General features: G+C 41.2%; 2 protein-coding genes across 2 annotated transcripts; one reads left to right on the top strand and one right to left on the bottom strand.

Annotated features, from left to right (window-relative positions):
* The first annotated feature begins 844 nt into the window (after positions 1 to 844).
* clec3bb (C-type lectin domain family 3, member Bb) lies at positions 845 to 4,191 on the top strand. Its single transcript, XM_080045658.1, has 3 exons — positions 845 to 986; positions 1,195 to 1,293; positions 2,405 to 4,191. Exons 1-3 carry the CDS (start codon positions 890 to 892, stop codon positions 2,809 to 2,811), a joined length of 603 nt encoding a protein of 200 aa, XP_079901784.1. The 5' UTR covers positions 845 to 889; the 3' UTR covers positions 2,812 to 4,191.
* Positions 4,192 to 4,308: 117 nt separating this feature from the next.
* On the bottom strand, positions 4,309 to 22,212 carry cdcp1b (CUB domain containing protein 1b). The gene is made up of 13 exons (XM_080045657.1): positions 21,997 to 22,212; positions 17,799 to 18,029; positions 17,038 to 17,376; positions 16,548 to 16,763; positions 15,847 to 16,197; positions 15,143 to 15,358; positions 13,749 to 14,105; positions 12,713 to 13,075; positions 12,015 to 12,212; positions 11,294 to 11,653; positions 6,441 to 6,797; positions 6,099 to 6,180; positions 4,309 to 5,749 (listed from the first exon to the last, which is right to left on the bottom strand). The coding sequence occupies exons 1-13, from the start codon at positions 22,058 to 22,060 to the stop codon at positions 5,239 to 5,241; spliced, it is 3,645 nt and encodes a 1,214-aa protein (XP_079901783.1). The 5' UTR covers positions 22,061 to 22,212; the 3' UTR covers positions 4,309 to 5,238.
* Positions 22,213 to 22,806: the final 594 nt, after the last annotated feature.

Here is a 22,806-nt window from a genome sequence, read left to right as displayed (position 1 = left end):
AAATAAAACCAGAAAGATAATATTTTGGTCAGTGAACTGATCTGAAATCAGTGTTGTACTGTCACGACAGAAGTGCAGCCTCTCTGTGTCCTTTTTGTTTTTGCCACGTCAGTCGAGGATTGTGTGAAATGGAAGTCTGGTGGAAAAAAAAGTCCAGATGTGACTGGATCACTTCCACTCTTCCCTTCAGACGGCTGCAGGGTGTGTGCCCTGGCCGAGAGCCCACAGGTCCAAAAGTAACTCCTGGTATTGCTACCACTAAAATGAGATACCATGGTGAATTTAATTTCAGGTAACTAAACAAGTCATCAAAAGCTGCTTAAGAGATTTCCTAGGTTATGATCTATGAGTTTTCGATTTCAGCGCCTTACTTCCGCCAAGAACACATGGCAATATCTCAAGTTTTCCAAATGATGTAATACCTAAAACCTTCCAGAACACCTTTTGGCCAACATTGAGGAAAGACGGTATTATTCCTAAACTATTAAACTAGTCTCTTTTGCCAAGAAATAGACTGTAACCAAGAAATAGACTGTAGCCGAGTTATTCAGCCATTTATGCAACAGATGAGTCAGAGTTTGTTTATTTATTTTTTGTATATTCAGATGAAAGCTGCACACTGTCTTGCACGGTGTCTCCACCTGCTTTCCAGACCTGGCTCTTTATGTTAAGTGTCTGGATCCAGATTAGAAACACACACACACACACAGGCACCATCCTTTAAAGCCCTTAAGGTCCGACTGTTATTCTTGCAAAGGGCAGTTTTGGACTTCTGTATTTATTCCTGTTTGGGCGGATGAGAGGGCGGGTAAAGAGAGTGGGTGTGTGAGTTGAAACGGATAAATTGCGAGCATCCACACCGGAGCAGCCCTATTCGACAGGTCTAACCATGGAGTTCAAAGGACTGTGTGTGCTGATGGGAGTGCTATTTCTGGTGAACTGCTCGTTTCAGCAGACTCAACTGAAGAAGAAGCTGGTGAAAAAAGGTAGAAAAAAAAATACATTGAATATCATATTTTTGTTAAGAGTTGTTTGGGATTAAATACAGTATTTATAAATATTGTTTTTGTTTACAATCCTGTGCTCAAAGTTCTTTGAAACAGGAAAATTATTTAAAAGTTTTTTTAGTTCATCCACAAGTATGCACAAGCAGCTGATGTGAATTTATCTTGTCTCTGGTTTTGTTCAAACTAGATGCAACAAAGGACTCTGCCATTGAGGAGCTACAGCAAAAGATCAACGACATCATCCAGGAGCTTAACGTGGTGAAGGAACACCAAGCCCTGCAGTCAAGTAAAGCTCCACTTTCGAACAGCGAGATCATACATTTGATCTTATTTACATTAATCAGGGAATACAAATAGTTCCCCTAATAAGGCATCTACAACTCCCAATACAGTGGTTTTAACCTGATAGAGCATGGGTTCAGACATTGGTTTTGTTACCAACTGTGTGAGTGATTACAAATGTTTCTATATTTGCGATGATAGCCTACATAGTCAGTAAGGTGAGTCTTGCGTATGTAATCTTGTGGCTGTGTCTTGAAGAGGAAGCTTTTGTCAAAGTCAAGTCTTTATAATGATAATTACTTTTGAAAGTAGCTCCTTGCAGATATGGTTACTGAGTGCTTAGCATTCAAATAACGAAGAAAAATATAAATAAAATAAAGAATAAAAAAACAATTACAACAAATTCCTCCAGTTAAGATAAAGCCATTAGTTAAAAGAATATATGTGTTGGGTCAATTGGTGCATCATCCTAAATGAAGTTGTTTTAATGAAATTACCATGTGATTATTGACACAGACAGCCTGGGGGCAGGTGACAAATGGAGGGGTCTAACATAAGTATTTTGCCTTGGAGCCCCATAAGAGGTTAATCAAACCGTGGTTTCACCAGTAAACTTCTTCCTGCTGAAGTGTCCTTGAGCGATATATAATCCATCAGGTGGAGGTGGGCAAGCACATTTATAAAGAAGACAAACAATACTAATAGTCCCACTTCTGTCTGCAGTTGATGGCATTGGAACATTTTAGGGTGTAGATAAACAGTTAATGTATTGATACACTGACATATGCTTCCCTGTTAAACACAAATAAAGTTTTCAAGTTGGAGTCAACACTCTATGTTTATCTTAAAAACAGAGACATGTGTAAAGCTTTTGAAAAGACAAGTATTTCATCTGGGAAACACATGGCAAACCCATGTCTTGTTCAGAACACAAAATTATATCCAGTTGTTCCTGCCATCATGAATTCATTATCACTGAGGATATTGTGTTCATATTAATTAAATAAAAATACCTCAGGACTACTTTTCTCATATTACCAAAGAACAGTTGTCGGAAGCAGACACTAAAGTTTAGGTCTATCTAACCACCTATTCTGTTTTGTGTTTATCTCCAGTCTGTTTGAAAGGCATGAAGATCAATGGCAAGTGTTACTTGGCCCAGCCTTTAAGGAAACGCTACTACAACGCCAGTGAGGACTGTAACAACATGGGCGGTGTGCTCGGTACGCCCACGTCCGGTGACGACAACGACCAGCTCAGAGCCTACATCAGCCAGAGCGTCGGCCCAGAGGAGCAGGTGTGGCTGGGGGCCAACGACATGCAGACGGAGGGCCTCTGGATGGACCAGTACGCCGACAGCATTTCATACAAAAACTGGGACACCTCCAACTACCGGTCTCCTCAGCCGGACGGTGGCAAGTCCCAGAACTGCGCCGTCCTGTCAGGGGCCCCTCCTGGGAAGTGGTTTGACGAGAACTGTCGCGACGAGAAGGCCTCTGTCTGCCAGTTCAACATTGTTTGAACACATTTATCTCATCATAGACGTAGCATGCTTTCAGTGTGTACTCTCTTGCTGCGATGCCATTTTACCTGCTATTGTAAAAAGAGGTGTAAGCCAGTGGTTCTCAGCTGCCAGTGCATTGAGACTTAATTATGATGTAGAAGTCACAGTCAGTTGCATGAGACAGTGACATGTACAATGTATTTGTTTGTTAATTTTTGACAGTTATGTTATTTGCAGCACTCCTTGTGGTCACAGTAAAACCCAGAACAAAGCAGGTCAAAGATTGAATAAGCGAGACTGTAGGACATCATCTCCTCTAAAGGATTTTTTCCAGTAATTTTATAACCATATATATTGGATTTTCATAATTCTAAATACATACAACCAAAAAAAAAAAGGTGCTGGCACCTTTGCCAGATATAAAAACTGGGTGTAACTTTCCATTTTTTCCACACATCATCGGCTCCATTACAGCAGGTCCATGACTCATGGTTTGAGAATCACTGGTTTAAACTTGGGCATACCTTCTCTGAAATTGTATTTGTTTGACAAGATATAAGTGATATTGCATTAAAAAAATCAATAACTCAATCTCTGAGCACAGTCTTTAAACAGATAGTCTCCTATAATGTCTAGTGTTATGTAAAGGGAATACAATTGGCCAGTACTTTGGCAGACCCAAAAAAAATGTGATACATTGACCAAAGAAGATCAAAAATGCTTTCATTAAAGCGGAAAAAAGCATTGGCCAGGGGTCCCTATACTTTTCTAATAAGAAGCTGCTAGATCCCTGTGTTTATATCTCTTTAAGAATAGTTAATCTCCTGGATGACACCATAACAGTACACAATAACAGTATTATCAACATAAACACATAATTATCAATGATTTGTATCATTTACTTATAACCAGTGTCTTTCTGTGACATCATCTTGCTCTGCATTCATGTTTACTTGCAGGGTAATGTGTGACCCTGGAACTGCATATAAAACTGAACTGTTGAGATTACAAAAAAATGGATACGCCCATTCCGGTCCTGCCCGCCCCCTTTGACTTTTTCAAAGGGGTCAGGTGATAAAATGAAAATGACTCCCATCATGTGGGAATCCCATGGCAATCCCGTGACCAACAGGATTCTGGACAAAAGCGTCAGCCTCAGTTTCATGCTACTTTGCGGTTCTGCACAGTACCCAAAATAAAGTAAGTAAGTGTGTTTTCCAAAATGATCTTCCCCAAAAGGCTCAAAACGGGAAAACAAAAAGACAAACGCAGACTTTATTTTTTAAACTCTTCAACTGCATCTGCAAGAAATGTGGTGCAACTATGTGAAACCTGGCTTCTGCACTTGATGTTCCCAATAAAAAACATGGTACAAAATTGGCTGCTCTACTCTGCAATCTTAAGCCACACTGTTTTAAAAAGCCCAGGGCTCCGGTGGTTTGAAATTGTTTTCTCACAATCCAGGATGCAGAAGATGCAGTCTCAAAGTAAGAAGGAAAATAAAGCGTGATGGCAGTCAGTCCCTCAAGAAGAAATCTGTTTGCTCACAAACCATTTTCCTTGAATTTATTGCAAAATCATCTTGAATTGTATTTACAGGAAAAGAAAAATGTACGACACAAAAAAATATAAAAACACTTTTAAAACACAAGCAATGAACTTGCACATTATTTCAAAGTACTTACTCCTGAATCATGCCAAGTGGGCACTGGGCAGAGACTTATTAAAACTAAACAAATTATTCCTTGGTCAGAGTTAGATAAGTAGATCATTATCACTCAACCAATAGAATGTTAGCATAGCTTAGTTAGTGCAAAGGATGGAATTAAGCTAGCCTGGCTCTAGGTACTAAATGCACCTAGCAGCATCTCTAATGTCCACAGATAAACACATTGTGTCTCATTCGTTTAATCTGTATAAAAACTAAAGTATACAATTTTTTGGGGGTGTAACGCTGCCCTATTTCTTGGCTGGAGGCAGTGAATTCAGTCTCTCTCCAGGAAGTCACTGTATTAAGCAAACATAACTTGTTTATAAGTATGGTGCTGGTGGGTGGATTTTGTTACATTTTAACGGAGTCGGGCTAGCTTCCCCTTGTGTCCAGTCTTTATGCTAAGCTAAGCTAACTATCTCCTGGCTGTTGCCTCATGTTTAGTGGACAGGTGTGAGAACGGAATCAATCTTCTCATCTAACTCTCGTCAGGAAAGTGAAAATCTCCAAAGGATCACATTATCTACGCATATAAACTTTAGAAATGTCCGAGTTCTGTCACACGCAACGTACACTTCACATTCAGAAGCTTATTCTAACTCAAGATTTTTCCCTGAGTGTGATCGAGGCACGGCAGTCCACATCAGTACAGTCAAAAAAAATAGTCGTTGCTGTAACAAGACTTAAGTAACAGCAGGCCCATCCATCCCAATGCAGTTAACAGTCCGAAGCCACTACAAGGAATCCTCCAATACCGGCGGCTGCGGGTCGGTGTCAATGTAAGAGAGGCGGATGTTGTTTATGTCGCCTGTGTTCTTGAACGTGTACAGCTCATTGTCCACCATCCTGCGGTCGTGGAAGTCGATGCTGTCCTGACGATCCATAATGGGAGTGCGTGGACGGGGCGGGAGGAAGCTGTCCGACGGGGCCAAGAACGTGTTGAAGCCCTCCATCTCCGGCTCATTGTCCGGTTCCATGATTACGGGCAGATCTCCGTCTTTGGGGCCCGTAAAGGTTTGGTAAGAGTCCACCGGAACCCCGTTGTAGTTGTCTGGCAAACTGTCTGCGTAGGTGCTGGAGCCACTCAGCAGGTGGCCATACACCATGGTCTCGTCGATGGAGTCGTAGACGTGGGAATCGTTGTCGGCCCGGCTCTTGGGGAAGTGGTTGTCGCCCGGGCGGAAGATGTTCCCTTTGCCGATGTAAATGGAGTTGTTCTTGTTCATTACGTCCCGTTTCTGTTTCCTGTTTTGAGAAAAAGATGAAGCCAGATCGTGAGCAATAAAAAAAAGTCAACAAAAGCCTCTTATAGTAGTGTTTTCCTTGTGTAAAACCTCTAATATATTCAGTAGGAAGTACAATGTGGATCAATTTAACAATTTGTATGAATAAATAGTGGGACAAAGTTAAAGGTGCGTGACTTTTTTTCGGGCCAGGCAGTGTATTTTAGAACCATTTAATTCACAGGAAAGTTGAAAGATTTCTTTTTTTTCTGAAGTTTGCAAGGTGAACAATCATTCATTTATAGATTTCACATTTAAAATGGTTTCACTAAATTCTCAGCAGTAGAGTTTTGCTAGAGGTGTGTACTCACTTTTTGACGAAGAATACAACTGCCACCACCACGGCCATTAGCAAAAGAACTCCTAGTATTCCAAGGATGATGGGCAAGAGATCTGGGAAGGGAAAAAGAAGACATGGTAGAACTTACATATTTGTGTGTGTGTGTGTGTGTGTGTGTGTGTGTGTGTGTGTGTGTGTGTGTGTGTGTGTGTGTGTGTGTGTGTGTGTGTGTGTGTGTGTGTGTGTGTGTGTGTGTGTGTGTGTGTGTGTGTGTGTGTGTGTGTGTATGTGTGTGTGTGTGTGTGTGTGTGTGTGTGTGTGTGTGTGTGTGTGTGTTAATGAAAAAGGCTTTAATTAGTTTGAGCTTGCTTACAGGATTTCTTCTGCAGAACAATTTTGGTCACTGCGCCAAAGTCTCCTGCCGCTGTTACACAGTTGGACATGTTGAGGTAGAAACTCTCTGGCACTAATATCTTGTCCTCGGCCTCCTCGTCCTCCCTGCGGCTCATGATCTCCTCCTCCTGCCCCAGTATCTTCACCTTGATGGAGGTGTGCCTGTCCTGGCATTTGGGCTGGCTGATGTTGACAAACTGCAGGTCTGCCTCGTACTGGCTCGGTACAGTGACTATCCAGGAAACGGTGGACGAAGGTTTCATACCCCGAGGCCAGTTGGGGGTGGCCAGCAGTGTCGGCGTGGAAGCCTTTGGATTGACTCTGTATATAATGGTCTCTAAATAAAGGGATTGGAAATAACAGTGAGTGTCAGTAATGTATCCTCCAGCACCCGTGCTACAACAGTGCCCCTGTGTGGAATTTTAAAAGTAACAGGGAATTAACTGTATTTGACAATGGTGGAGAATCAGAGCATCTAGCAGCATGGCACAGTTGAGAAGAAAATGCAGAAACAGATCCAATTTTGAATATGTAATTATAATTTAATTTCTTGATTAATTAATTAAACCTTTGGTCTATAACAAAAAATAGTGAAAAATGCCAATAAAGAGCCCATTGTGACACCTCAACATTTTCTCTTTATCCAAATAACATGCCAAAAAAACAATTGGATTAACTATCATATAAGACTTAAGCCAATCAATCGAATATTCAAATCAGAGGAGCTGAAACCAATAAATGTTTTGCCAATTCTTCTTTAAAATGTCTTAAACTGGTATTCAACTAAACACTTTGCTGGTTAATTTTCTGTTGTTCTAATCTTATAATTTCAGCTCTTGCTCTTTCAATGCCATATATATCATCATTCTGGTTGTTTAGACCAGACCAAACTAGAATTTTTTGGTGTAGTAGCCGATTCAATTATCCTTATACGTCTCATCCACAGTACTTCTACTTCTTCTTCTTTTGTGCTTTCCTACATGACTCATAAAGTCTGTCAACAAACACTCAGAAAACAAGTTAAAACCTGTTACGTTGAAGTGTTGATGAAGTGCAGGGGAAGATTAGAAAAAAAGTCAAACTTATAGTCAATAAAAAAAAGACAAAGCAATCCAGCCACATTTTTGTGTAATTTCTGTCACCTTAATAAATACAGTAATAAAAACAGTTGCTTATTGACACATCCAGGAGACATGAAGCAACGTGATCCTTCATTTGGTGTTATGTTTGTGTACAGAAAATGGTACGACCTCTATTAGCTCTTTTGCTGAACCAAAACAGTAAATGTTGAAGGCATGAGTGTCCCTTTGCACATTACATGCAGTCATCTGGGGCCTCATTTATAAAGCTTGCGTACGCCCAGAAGAGGGCGCACGCCAATTTCTAAGCAAATATTGGGATTTATAAAAACCAAACTTGACGGGAAGAGTGCGGTCCTCCACGCAAGCTCTGACCCATGCGTACGCACAGAAAGTGGAGAAAAGAGAAACGGCGACGCCGTTGGCAGAAGAATGAAACGCGGAAACATTTTGAAACTGAGACCAATGTGTAAAATAAATCAAATTATTGCCTCTGATTAGGCCTAATCATATTAAGAATTCTCAAAAGCCATTCTTACAATTAATACACAAACACCTGTTTCATAGATTCTCTATGCAGTGCGGGGGGAAAATAAAGAAAACTAGTAGTCTATCATAAATTCATATAAATATATATTTGCAAATAAAACCATGTTCTGTTATTATTAAACAAAATGTGCATGTTATGGAATTTATTCTCATAAATAATAAGGCGATAAGGACAAGTTTACACGGATGCTTTTTCTCGAGGCTTCCGTCTGGCGATAGGAGCACATATCGTTTGTTTTAAATGTCTGTTTTTTGTAGCCTAAATCGTGTTCAAATCAGGGAGTTGAATTATGTTTATACATGCTTGTTGTGCAACACCATTTGTTGTTTCCATAATTTACGAATTAGATGAACTCCCACACCTGTAGCATGTTAGGTTCAATCAAATGGATGGGTATAAAAAGGCATGCCAGCACAATGCGTAATGACGCACAATGGCTGAATTGGCTTTTTTTGAAGATGTTGCTCGGCAGAGAATACGGAGGGAGAGAATATTTAGAGAGCACACTGACTTGCTGGCTAATGGGGACGAGTGGCTGATAAGCAGATTCAGACTGCCGCGCGCTGTCCTGCTCGAGCTGTGCGCGGTGTTGGGCCCAGCTTTGGCGAGGAACACCCGGCGCAATAACGCCGTGCCAGTCCCACTTCAAGTTCTGACCACACTGGGGTTTCTGGCAACCGGCACTTTTCAGAGGGAGTTGGCTGACAGGTCGGGGATATCTCAGCCAACCCTCAGCCGTGTTATGCCAGACGTGTTAGGAGGAATTGTAAGTTTGACACATCTTTACATCAAGTTTCCTTACACGGTGGCTGAACAGGCAAACAAAAAAGCGCAATTTGCAGCAATGTCCGGTTTCCCAAATGTAATCGGTGCCATTGACTGCACTCATGTTGCTATAAGGGCGCCGAGTATGAATGAAAATGCTTTCGTTAATCGAAAGCATTTTCATTCAATAAATGTCCAAGTCATTTGTGATGCGGACATGTTACTCGTAAATGTTGTAGCTCGGTGGCCTGGGTCAACCCATGACTCATTCATTATGAGACATAGCAGTGTTGGTCGGAGACTTGAGGCTGGGGCTGTGCGTGATGGCTGGATTCTGGGTAAGTTTGATTGATGTGAACATCTTAAAAGGCATTTTCTCTGTACTTCAGTACCTAATTATTTCACTATCCTTGCAGGGGACAGTGGGTATCCACTGAAGCAGTGGCTGCTCACGCCTTTCGCCAACCCCCAGAGCGCGGAGGAAAGGCAGTACAACATCAGCCATACCCAGACACGCTCTGTGGTGGAGCGCACCATAGGCCTGTTTAAAGGCAGATGGCGGTGCCTAGACCGCACTGGAGGGATGCTTTTATATAGGCCGGAGAAGGTGTGCAAGATCATACGTGCATGTGCTGTGCTACATAATATGGCACAACTCCAAAATGTGCCTCTACCCCCTGGAGCGGAAGCTGCGTGTGCTCGACCCGACCCCGACCCCCAGCCCCAGGCATTTCAGCCAAACGCTGCGGCTGTGCGCCAGCGTTTGGCTGTGATGCGGCGGTTGTGAAAACACCACACAAGGTATGGAAATACAATTGTTTATTAACAAATTATTTCATTTTTGAGCTTATTTCGGACAACACTGTCCTGATGGCATTTAACTCTCCTGCCACCTCTCTTATGCACTGAATAGTTTCCCTCTGCATGGCAAGGACTGCGTCGGTGAGGACACGCCCGCTGCTGGCTGGAGATGGAGATGGAGATGGAGACGGAGACGGAGACGGAGAGGCACGTGGAGGTTCAGCTGCAACACCCTCTCCACTGGAACATGCAGCAACTAAAAAAAAAAGAAAAAAAAGGGATTTGTGTAAATAAAGAGTTTTGTACATACACGAGTGACTTGAATGCATTTATTTTACTCATTCCATAAAAGCAATTGCAAATAAGCCTACATACCCATTTCATCTGCTGGCACGTCGGTGTCCCCCTCCGCCTCTGTCACCACTCCACTCAAGAGGGACTCACCGATGATGCCTGCCAGCCTCTCATCAAGAGGGGTCAGTTCCGGCGTCCCCGTTCCCCCGCCCGTGGCAGACACACTCTGGCGATGGTGCGCCAGGCGCTTTTTGGCCTCGACTTTAATGTCTGACCATTTTTTTTTCAGTTCGGCCACAGTCCGATCTTCTGAGGCAGTGGCATTCACTGCCTCAGCAAGAGTTTGCCACTCCAAAGCTTTTTTGGCATTAGTAATGCCCATACTGTGCCCTCCAAACAAAATTTTCTGTCTTTTCTCCACCTCCCCAACCAAAACTTCGATCTCGCAGTCTGAGAAATTTCTTTTTTTTGTTTTTTTTCCTGCGCTTGCCATGTTTCGTTCTCTGCTGGCCCAGAATTAATATTAATTAGGGGCGTTTCATTGACTATTTATAGGCAATATGGGCGTGCCACACAGCCGCCAAAGCTGCGCCAGATTTAGAGTTGATTGTGATTTATAAAGGGAAACAGGCGTAGGACGTGCGTGCGCACTGTTTTATAAATCAGAATATTTTTGTTCGCACGTACATCCTACATTTCTTCCGTACGCCAGCTTCCACGTGAATCCCACGCAAAGCTTTATAAATGAGGCCCCAGATCACTTGTCAATGTGACAATATAAATGATTACAGATTTAAAGATACTCCAAGCTTCATCAATGGATTTCACCACGTGTGACAGCTGCACACTGGAAATTAAGGTAAATCTGGTCCTCTGGAAACACATACAATTTCAACCTCAATCCGATTCTATTGCTAGCATCAGAGCTCATGTTTCTTTATCTTCAATTTAATTCCAGTAATAGGCGTTGATCATCACAAATGATATAATAGCAGGAAAGCACAGACAACGTGACTAATGAAATGACACCAGTGATGGCTGTGTTCCAGTAATTATCCTAATACAACGCAGCAATTGACAATGTTATCTGCTGCACCTTTGTTTGACAGTTTAAATGTCTATTGTTAAATACGTATAGTTAAAAAGTAACATTCTACCATTCCCCCCCCCCCCCCCTGGTTAAGTGTGGGCGGGTGCTATGCCATCTGTCCACCTCTGCTCACCCTGAAATCCACTCAAATGATTCAATATTGATTGATTAAAAATTGAAGAAAAAGAGTATAAAATAGTCAACATGTCTCAACTGTATATATTTCAACTGTCGGCCATATATTATTGTTTTACCTGGGATCTCCTCACTGAAGCTGACGTTGAGAAAATCCTTCCTGGTCTTCTTGAAGTCCCGGGCTGTGACTGTGACGGAGACGTTGGCGTGCACCTGAACTTTCTGGATGGCTCCGTTATAGCAGAAATCTCCAACAGGAAAGCCTTCGCTCTCTACCACATGCAGAGAGATGGACTGATTGTTGCACTCCTGGCCGGGTAGAGACTGTTTAAAGCTCCCCGTGGGCGACTCCAGATCCACCGTGCCGTCCTGAGGCCCTTTGATGTGCCAGGTGAAGCTGTGGAGGGGCATCCGTAGACAGGAATCCAGTTTGGGCACGGTGAGGACACTCTCAGTGCATGACTTCACATTTTGGCACTCTGTTATTAGTAATAGACAACATGATATGATTGAGAATATTATGTTCCAAACTAAAGGAACGGTCAAAACTATAAAGCGAAATATATTTAACAATTTGTAAATCTGAAATCACGCTTACATCTGTGCGATAATTATTTAGCTTAGCTTAGCATAAAGACAGGAAACAGATGGAAACAGCTAGCCGAGTTCTGTCTGGAGGTAACATAATCTGCATACCAACACCTCTAAGAATTATTCTATACTTTGACTTTGTTATTTCTTCATCAACCTCAATCAAGCTATTTTCAGTAACAAAAAAACAACAACAAAAAGCTACAATCATTTAAGATGTTCATGAACATAAAAATAAAAACATCTTACCGATAACTTTACTAGCAGTGAGGCGCAGATCTTCTTTAGGACAGTCGAGGAAGGAGAGTTTGGCACTAGAACCAGCGGCCACGTTTATCTTCTCTTCCATTTTAGAGTCGATGCTCATCTCACAGTACGGATCAGAACCCACTTTCTCTATCTGCAGAGACACTCCTTTGAGTTTGGTCAGATCCACCGTACACAGAACTAAGAGGGAAATACAACAGAGAAAGACAATATTTTAGTGATCTCAGAGAAAGTCTCAATCTCAGCTTTTATTGTGACAGTATTTATCCTTAAATCATAATTATTTTGTATAATACATACGTTATAATGCCATTACCTTCAGACAAGCATAAACCAGGTCAAAATTCTGATCAAAAACTCCAAAATTATGGCTTTTTATGTGTCAAGTCATGAATGTTTGGACTCAAATAATAATATACCAAGAGTTTTATTTCCTCCCCAAATATATATATTTAAATTTGAGAATCACAGAAAACCATTAAAAAACACCTGTAAGAAAAAACGTACATTGTTTGTTATATGTATTAATATAGTATTTTTTTTATCTGTTCAAGAAATCAAGGGGAGGTGAACATGGAAAAAGTGACCTCTAGGACAACAACTATGCTATAAATCTGTAGTTTCGACAGAACTAGGCCAACACACTACAACTCCCAGCTCTCCATGTTTTATCAACCTACCTGGATGACCACTCCTCATTACAGACACACTGTATTTCAAAGTGAGGCCTTGCAGGGTCGTGTTGGTTTTACAGTTCTTCAGCACCATGTTGAAGTTGCCCTGCTGATGCTGCGGCTGTGGATCTGTCAGGCTCAGTTTGGTGGCCTTCGTCTTGCCCTCTTTCTGGTACTCCACCTCCACTTCATCGTTGAGACATTCCGGAGCTGTGTGATCACGGAGAAGCATGGTGTAGTTGTGCATGTCGGGCACCACAAAGTCCCACTGCATCTGCTGCTCATCAGGGAAATCACTGGGATAGTTGGCCGTGATGAAGTCTGTGTCTGATACACCTCGAGGTAGGTTGACTCCCACTATGGCAATCGCTGGAGAAAAACAAGGACAGAAAAATTGTGGTTTGAAACATGCAAAGGAAGACATCTACTGTGGGTGGCTGTGGCGTAGCGGGTAGGGTCGTCGTCCACTGGGTTGCAGGGGCGGTGGTTTGATCCCACGTCTCCCCGCCACATGTCGAAGACACTGAACCCTAAATTGCTACTGATAGTTTGCTTGCCCCCTGCATGGTAGCTGCTGCTATTGGTGTATACATGTGTGTGTGATTGGGTGAATGTGTACGAAACAATGTAAAGAGCTTTGGGTCTGTGAAAAGTCCATTTACCATTTACAGTATAACCCTTTAAATACACTTTTAGACAACCTTATCTGGCATTTTTGCAGCCTGTAATGCAACACCTGAAGACAAAACTGTTATTTTTTAAAATATCTGATGATGATGCAAAACATACTTTCAACTATGGTTTTGATGATATATATTCTTTAACAATGATAAGATCATTATTTGAGATGTCAAACAGTGTAAAGACCAGTGGGTGAATGAAATATGGACGTAACCATATCTGTGTACAATAAGGATGAAAAGATGTGAATATGGTACATACAATTTGTTGTGAATGTTGTTGATAGTTATAGTAATGTAAGGATTTTAAGTTAAACAATGCTTGGCAGTAAGTGGAAATAAATAAAGATTTAATAACTTACTGCTGGTCACAGGCCCAACGGTAAGTTTGATATCAACAGGATCCAGCTCCTTGTGCGCAGGCACCTGCAGGGTCAAACGTCCCTTGTAGCGAACCTGGATGTTGGAAATAGTTCCTCCTTTGCAAAAGGTACCGATGGTTGCTGGCGCTGAGCGTAAATAGGCTATTAGAGAGTAAGTTTGCTCATCCGGACATGTCTCCTCGTTGGGAATCTGTCGCATTCCCGGGTCTGGGAAGTTGATCTGGAAGGTCTGAGTGGAGTCGACTACTTTCAGATACCAGGTAAATGTCCGATTGAAGTCTGGGAACATGGAGGACTTGGCCTGAACAATGTCACTAGGACAGCTGTCTGTGCAGTCTGGAATATGAGCATAGACATGATTGTGATGTAGTTTTTTGATGACAAGGATTAAACAACTGCACTGTTAAAATATGAAAACAAGTCTAAAGAATTAAGATGAATTCATCTGTAAGCCGCTATCAGTAAATACTTACTGTAGGTAATAATGATCAAATCCACATAAAATCTAGTTAGTACGTCAAAGTGAGAGTGTTCTTCTTGACACTTCTTGCAAAGAATACACCATGCATTGAAATAGACTGTTTGCATGGTTTTCCTCAAAGACTCAATTAATTACATACGCTTTTGTTCATTGACTATATTGCTGAAATAAGTAACACACCAACTAAAGTTGGGTATTATTATTATTTTTTAAATATTATTTTTTTGCATTTTTGTTTTATTAGATAGATTTGGATAGACAGAGTTGAAATGGGGCAAAGAGGGTAAGACATCAAGAGAACTGACCCGGGTTGGATTTGAACCCGGGTCTGCTGCAGGGGCCCAGGGGGGGGGGGGGGGACGCTCCACCCACTGCGCGACGAGCGCCCCCTAAAGTTGGGTATTATTGTACTTGTTTTTTTAACCCAAAGGAAAAAGGGTATCCTACTACGTTGAATTTGAACATTTCAGAAACATGGTTCCATCATACTTTTTGGACATGTTTGTGTCAAAAATATGCTTAACCTTCTGTTTTTCAGTCAAAATAAACCCAATTGTAAATGAATTAACCCAACTCCACATTAATCATTAATATTATCATTGGAGTTTTACTGTATTGGGTGTTTTTCAAGCTTCTTCGTCAAGTTAATTGACTACTATGTACAGATTTGCACATACTTTTCTCACAGTTGCATTTGCATCAAATCTTGGGGTTGCATCTTTTTCTGTACGAACTTTGTCATATGTCATTCGATAGTTATAAGAAATTACATCAAACAGTACACATGATGAATTCACACAATGGCATAGTAAGAGATTATATATTGATTTCTGTTCAAGATGACCTTTATGGTCAAATATGTAAGACCTGAAGAAGAATTGGAACTTCCTACCTATTTCTCTGTTAATCTCCACGCTGAAGAAATCCTGAGGTTGAGGACAGGTAAACTCCACTGAGGTGTTGCGAGGATCTGTTAGCTTAAGTTCTGTTGGTTTGCAATTCTGTTTGGGCCCCTCGTTCACACACACACTGCAGTCTGGCTCATCGGTCACCCTTTTTATGGTGATGATGGTGTCACGTTCAGGGGTGACGGGAATCATTCTGGCACCTAAAGAGAAAAGTAGTACATTTAAGTGAACTATGATGGTGTGTACATGGCACATAAAACCGCATGCTACCATTGTCATTGTGAGCATGTCAGGAGGCTTTAGTTAGCATACAGTACATGAATGTTGAGTTAACTTTACAACTTAAAATACTCTCTGTACTGATTTGTGTATATTCATTAAGTTATTTGCATGACTTTCATGTAATTTTTATTTTATTTTTAGGATCTCTTTTTTGTAATTAATCCTTTATCATTGTCCCTTTCAGGTAAACTTAAAAAACTGGCAATGTCCTTAAATTTCAACTTGAGTAACTGTTACCATAAAGAAGTTTACCCTATTATGAAAAGTTATTACGGTTGGTATAGCTAATGAGGCTTCTTTGTGTCATTTAAAAAAAACGTATGATCAGTTTTGTTTAGGAACAGGCCTTATTTATTATTCTGTAAATAAATGTTTGTTTTTAATACTAAAATGAACAGGCACTTACCTCTTGGTGCTGCTTTGACATTGAACACAGTTGGGTCCAGGTCTCCCCCTTTGGGCACTTCTACTGTCACAACCGTTGCTCCAGGCAGATCCAGATCAGACACCGTCCCACCCTTGCAGTACTCCCTAGTTTTCATTTTTCCGTCCTTTCTAGTTGTTCTCACCGAATAACTGATGCCATCCGGGCAACCTCCTGCTCCCAACGAATCCTTTAGTCCACCACCAGGGAAGTCCAAGGTTAATACAGTCCTCTCTGGTACACTGATGTCCCATGTCAGGGATCGTTTAAAGTCCTTGAAGAGGTCGGGATCAACTTCTCCTGCAGCAGGAGTGCACACGCTCTTTGTGCATTCTGAGTAACAACAATGAGCAAAATAGTTTTTTAGACTTTTAGATTTAGACAGGCTTTTTTAGCGAGGAAAAATAATGGTTGGTTTATTTCTACATCTCTTAACATGTATTTCTGTATTTGTTTTTGTTTTTATGCATTTCTTAAGGAATAAAATAGGTTGGCCTAAATAAATATTTGCAGATTGTAGTAAGTTATAAAGTTTTTCACATTTTAGTTATTAATTAATATATGTTTTTTTTTTACCGCAAATACATGAGAATTTAATGTAGCCTAGTAAATCAATAATAACCAATCCCAAATGTTGACAGTAACTGAAATACACTTTGACATGTAGCCTCCACAGTTCTTACCTATTTTCTTCTTAGTCTTCACTGTGTACATATCCTCCGGTTTTAAACAGCTGAACTCCAGGGAGAGTTTTTCAACATTTGTCAGAGTCTTTTCTGTTGGACTACAGTCTGATGTGGATCCATCAACAGTGCAAACTTCACATTCTGGTTCCGAGGGAGGTCGGGTCACAACCACAGTCGTGCTTGAATCAACGGTAATGACCATGGTCCTGCCCTCTAAAGGGGGTAAAAAGGAGAGAGTGAGACAGAGTCCAATAAATGAATCTCTAAGTTTGTGTGTAAAGTTCTTTCTAGGGTCCTAGCTACTGGCTAATTTCAAACTAGTGTAATTTGTGATGTATCATTAACATTTAAAGAAAAAGTTCAAAATGTTGTAAACAAGCATATTCAGTTCACTTTGTTAGCTTTGTCTGTAGGTTCAAATCAAGTTTTACGACAGTTTTTGTATAAATAGTTTGTATTAATTATTTAGCAGTTTACAGTTTCTTACTTAATGGTCCAGCGAAAGCCTGGAACAACAAAGAATTTGCCGCAGCCTTCGGTTCGATTCGCAGAGACACAACAGCTTCACTGGGCAGGTCTAGACGGGTCTCAGAACCACCTTGACAATACTGAGTCGGGCCCTTGCTGTTGGTTTTGGACGTGGTCACTGAATAGTGTAATCCAATGGGGCACGGTTTTGACGTCTCCATTAGTCCCTCTCCCAGGATGTTCAGACTCACAACTATCTTCTCAGGGGCCTTTAGCTCCCAGTTGACGGTTCTGGTGAAATCTGGGAGGATGGAGGGTTGGCTGACTGTTGCAGGGCTGCAGGCATCCTTAGTGCACTCTGAATGTGAATTAAAGAGAAGAAAATATGCACAGAGATTAATGGAAGATTTTCAGCTCTCACCGAAACTACATGTTAAATCAATCATTTGGGGATTTTAATTAAACAGATTTAACCTAAAAGTCATTAACAATTCAATGAATTGTTATGTTGTTGTTGCAAACAATGCTATGAGCTGTGAGGGTGAACCAAAACAGTGGGACAGCTAAACAATGAGCTGAAACTTGATATTACACTGCTCTTGTGAAGCAGACACTGAGGTTGCAGTGTCATGAATAAGCTTGTGCATAAAATGGGGTTTACTTCACAAGAGTTTTTAACATTAAAAATTATTTATTTTTAAAGGCATCTTCTGGGTAAGCCTATCGTTGGTCCTGATTGTATATGTACTGTATGTGTCATCAGTCCATGTGTGAACTCACCAATGGTCTGAGTAATGGTCACAGTGTAAGCCTGCACAATGGGCTGTGAGCAGTTGAACAGCAGTTTGACCTCCTCATCAGGAACCAGAGACAGAGAGGAGTGGCAGGATGTCTCGGTGTCATTCACCCCGCTGACTGTACACACAGCACACTGATCCAAAGGCAGCTCGGTGGACACCATCACTATCAAGCCTTTGTCGGGTTGGACCACCACGACTGTCTCTAAGCATTCTGGGGGAACAGATCAGAGAATTAGCCTGCACATGTTTTTAAAATGGGATCAGTTATATAAAAAAGGTGTGATTTTTATTTATTGGGGAGAAATTTAAAACATTACAACAATCTTAAAAAAAATTAGGAGAAGCATTATCATTGTCTCAGTATTGTCCCGTTTCAACTTCCAATTTTTGGACTGTCTTGAGGATAGTGTGCGCGTGCAGCCACGCACACACAGACACATCGGCATCTACTGCACATTGTGATTGGTGATTATAAGCAAAATGTATAATGTACGAAGTAAACAATAACATTATGACAAGTCTAGCATCAACAGCATGCATTGTCTTAGTGAGCATGTTAGTATTTAGCTTGAATATAAGGTGTTGTTGCTTTATGTTGTTTAATGTGATTGTACACTGGATATCTTTGGCCTTTTCACTGTTGGCAGACACAACTAGATGTGGGGGTGGGGGATCTGGAAAACAGCTTTTCACTATGTTATGACATTTTGAAGACAAATTAATAAATTGAAAAAACCTGAGTTGATTTATCAAACATTTAATAAGTTAACCGTTAGTTGCAGTTTTTAAACATTGGAGGGGTTGAAGCAACCAGTTGAGATGACATCAGTTTGTTCACACACTGAGCAGGACCCTGCCTAGTTCTCCTGTATAACAATTGAAGTGTAAACACAACACCTGACCTCAGCAAAATTTAGGTTACAAAACACACATGAAAACACACACACACACACACACACACCTAAACGGTTCGACCGTTTGCTGTGGATGCTTGAGCAAACAGTGTGGTTCAAGGCACTGTGGCACACCCATGATCATGCTCTATAGCAGGGGTGGCCAACCCGAGGCTCGCGAGCCGCATGCGGCTCTTTGCCCAGCTTCGTGCGGCTCTTCAGTTCATATCAAATTATGTGATTATAATTTTTTTTTTTTTTTTTTTTTTTATACTTTTTTTTTGTGTTGGTCTATGTGTGTGCATGTTCGCAAACGTTTCATGCGGCTCTTACGTTCGTTTTACATGTTGTCTATTATTTCCTTTTTTATTTCATTAATGTGTAGGCCCTATGTGTATGCCTGTTCGCAAATGTTTAATTGAGGACGCAACATAACGTTCGCAAACGTTTGGTGCGGACGCAACATAAAACTGCCCGCTCAGCTTGGAGGGAGGTTTTCCGTGAGTAAACTATTTGTGTGAAGTTCGTTCCGAAACAGAGTGGGAGAGTTCATATTTTTTGTTGAACGTTATGCCAAGCCATTCTGCCTTATATGCCAGGTGTCATTTGCGCATTTCAAGGCTTCAAATCTTCGGCGCCACTTCACCTCTCTCCATGCTAAAAGTAAGTCCCACAAAGCAACATGCATAGTAAGAGAAAAACGCTATTTTAAATTGTTATATTTTTGTTTGTGGACTTGGTTGAACTGAGAGTTTGTGTGTGAGGCAGTGCACACAATGTTCATTGTTGAAAATGACTGCCCTGTCGTCTTTAGTACTGTAGGAGTCCAGTCCTGTCATTATCACAGGGGCGGCCTTAACGATCTGGGGGCCCGTTTCAAGTCCTAGTGTGGGGCCCCCTGTTTTTTTTTTTTTTTTATAAATAATGCTTGTGCATGCATGTGCAAGCTCCCCGCGAAAATAAAAACGCCCCCCCCCCCCTGAAATCTTACTGGCCACCCCAGTGCCCCCCCCCCCCCCCCAGTTCAAATGTTATTTTTTATTTTCATTTTATTTTTTTAATTAAATTTTTTTCCTGATATGTATCCTAGTTCAGAGATGATATGTATTTTTTTTTCTTTCTTAACTTTTTTTGATAGGTAGTTGCCAAGTTCATCACACAAACACTCCAATCCACTGATATGAGATCAGTTTTCAATTTTCAATTACTAAATTAATGGTAGGCACTAGAACTGGTCTCTGGTCAGCAAAGGTCTTGAAAACAGCATAAGTGTGCTTGTGACATGCGTGCCACCCATGCATGTGTATAGGCACGTGTCCCAGCAGATTTTTGAAATCTGAATAAAAAAATTAAAGTTTGTAGTTAGCGAGTGTAACATGTTCTTAGCAAGGGCAGACTTTCATAAATAAAGGTTTATTTTTTTAGCAAGATATTTGGTCAAAAGCTAGTGGTCATCCGTCCCTCTGTGCAGTTGTTAGGCATCTGGCTGCTAGCAAGTTATGTTGTCTTGCTAATTTTACTATTCATCTGAGCTGAAATAAATATTGACTTTTTCCTTTATTATCTTCGCCAGAATGCACCAGAATGCTTAGATTAAATGTTAAAAACACAAAAAAAATCTTCTGGGGGGGGATGCCCCCAGACCCCCCTTCAGGGGTTTAGTTTTCTGACAAACATTACAATGGATACTAACATGATGTGGGCATTTGGGATTATAAATCATCTTTGAATTGGTTGTACAGCATATCACATGCTATTCATTCAGGGGTGCGATGGCCACCCCACTCTAACTCTGTGGCCCACCTTGGCCACCCCCAGTCAAAATTTCCTGGAATCGCCACTGTGTGTACCCGTGTGTACGATGTGGCTCTTTGCAGTAACACAGTTAAAAATGTGGCTCTTTGTCTCTGACTGGTTGGCCACCCCTGCTCTATAGTGACACAGACCAAAGCTAATTCATTAACTTCTTATTAATCATGAGTCACCTGAGCGCTGAGTAAAGAGAGGAACTCACGGTTTTACAAAACATGAGTAACTGCTTTTTCTGTGATATCTGACCCTAGTGCAAACTTCTCCTTTAATGACAAACATTATATTATGCTTCTCCAAACCTAGATGATAGTGATATCATTCCTGTTTCATCTATAATCTAATACATCAGGTGTTGTTGTTTGGTTGCAGATTTGGTTTCACATTTGACCCTGTTTTGATCCAAACTACAGTTTCAGTGCAGTTGAAGCAGCCTTTCCTTTTTGAATACTTTTACAGTAGAGTTCTGTCAGGCAAATACCAGAGATAAAACCTTGTTGCAGATATGTAGCCTACAGAAGTGTCTATGTTAGCCAATAAGTAATACGATTTGAAGGAAAATGCTTACTCTAATGTTTTGAAAAGCATGTTTGTGGTAGTTATGCTGCTTTTTTTATTTGTGCAAGTTAACTATACACAAGAGAGAAAACCAGGAATCCACTAACCTGAACTTGCAAGGACTTGAAAGCAACAACACACATGTTGCAGCTTTTACATGAAATGTTTGCTGCAGTGCTTCTTGTGACAGTAAACAATGGGTGTGTCAGGGATGACACAGGGTTCGAATGTCATTTAGGCTATACAGCGGCAAAACACAGGTTTAGATGAACCTGTCCACAAACTCTGATTCTTTCCCTAGAATAACTGAATCAAGTCATATTGGGAGAAAGCGAAAGCAATAGCCTGTAGCTGTAAATGATAAAACACCCGCCGGATTCATAGTTCTGTAGCAGCTTGCTGGTCAATCATTAATGAGGTAATGACAAATTCATGCCTACAGGAAGCTCATAAATGCCCCATAAACCTTTTGAAAATGGAGGTCTAGGAGTCAACGCTGAACGTTAACCAGCACCGGAGATGTACTGCAGCCTTCCAGCTACAATGCCAAGTCAGTCAATCATATCAAACGTTGTCTTACAGTCCTCGATTGTCTCTTGAATGTATTTACACAGAGCTAACACTGCCCACAGGGCTAAACTGCATCTTTGCATTAGGTTCTGCCTGAGCACGTTTCAAATCACAATAGACAGCATGCACTAACGTCTCTTTACGGTTAAAGGCTTTGACCCAATTGGCACAAACTTTTAATGACGCCACGATTAGAGATGGGCGCGATACGTGATGTTCCGCACGCATTTCAAAAAAGTTGAGCCAACAAACAGATACAGTTAGGAGGGGAAAAGCTAATCAAAGGTTCACAGAACAATAGATTAATCCAACACATATGTTTCTTGCCGAGAGAGATTATTATCCCACCTGATAGATCGAAGACCGTCCAACACAGAAGTCCAAGGAGCGCGTGGGTCGCACGCAGCTGCATGTTCACTAAAAAGACGAGGATTATCCCTGCTTTAAAAAAGTATTTAAAAAGTTAAGTTAAAAATGTGCTGTTTTTCTCTCAAAAACACGGCAGCATTTTCATTCACATTGAAGCCACAGCGACAGCGTTGACAGCCACTTCCTGCTTCTGCAATACCTGCGCGCAGAGGAGGGCGTGGTCCTCAGGTAGGCTGCGGACGGTTACCTGCCCAAACTTGACGGGTGAGGAGGGGCAGGGCCTGCCGTTGTGCCCTTGAGCCCGAAACGCTGCAGAGATGATATACACACAGTAGGCTATCTTATAGATTTCTGAAAAAACAGGAGTCCTTATGTGACTTCGGCGTGGCACAGAGGGTTGCCCTATTTATAAAACAGCCAAACATGCCAGGGATGGTTGGCATCGTGCTGTGTTATCCTCAGAATGAGGCGGAGGAAGGGTGTGGAAACAGATTGGAATACCACAATTTATTAGCATTCAATGCCACCAACCAACTGATAGATATCAATATTGTGTGACTTAATGTACTTCCAAAACAAACTAATGGGGATATCAAGCAACATTAAAGAAAGTTCAATTCAGTATCTTAAATTGTTTAGGATACATTTAATCCAGGATGTGACAGTTCATCTGCATATTTTTCCTGCAGGGAAATGATAATGAAAATACTTTTGGCAGTGTCTGGTGTCTGATAGTAGCTCTGCAGTTTGAATAACACTCCCATGTTGTAGAGGCTCCTTCCTGCCTCC

The sequence above is a fragment of the Ammodytes marinus genome (assembly GCF_949987685.1).
Source record: "Ammodytes marinus genome assembly, chromosome: 17".
In the NCBI taxonomy this organism is placed as follows: domain Eukaryota; kingdom Metazoa; phylum Chordata; class Actinopteri; order Uranoscopiformes; family Ammodytidae; genus Ammodytes; species Ammodytes marinus.
This window is presented reverse-complemented; position numbering and strand designations above follow the sequence as displayed.

Coding starts and splice junctions, on each gene's coding strand:
- clec3bb (XM_080045658.1), top strand. CDS start 890: ATGGAGTTCAAAGGACTGTGTGTGCTGATGGGAGTGCTATTTCTGGTG. Junction 987..1,194: donor GAAGAAGCTGGTGAAAAAAG/GTAGAAAAAAAA, acceptor TGTTCAAACTAG/ATGCAACAAAGGACTCTGCC. Junction 1,294..2,404: donor ACACCAAGCCCTGCAGTCAA/GTAAAGCTCCAC, acceptor GTTTATCTCCAG/TCTGTTTGAAAGGCATGAAG.
- cdcp1b (XM_080045657.1), bottom strand. CDS start 22,060: ATGCAGCTGCGTGCGACCCACGCGCTCCTTGGACTTCTGTGTTGGACG. Junction 18,030..21,996: donor GACGGTCTTCGATCTATCAG/GTGGGATAATAA, acceptor CTGTTCCCCCAG/AATGCTTAGAGACAGTCGTG. Junction 6,798..11,293: donor CTTCAGTGAGGAGATCCCAG/GTAAAACAATAA, acceptor CCCTTTATTTAG/AGACCATTATATACAGAGTC.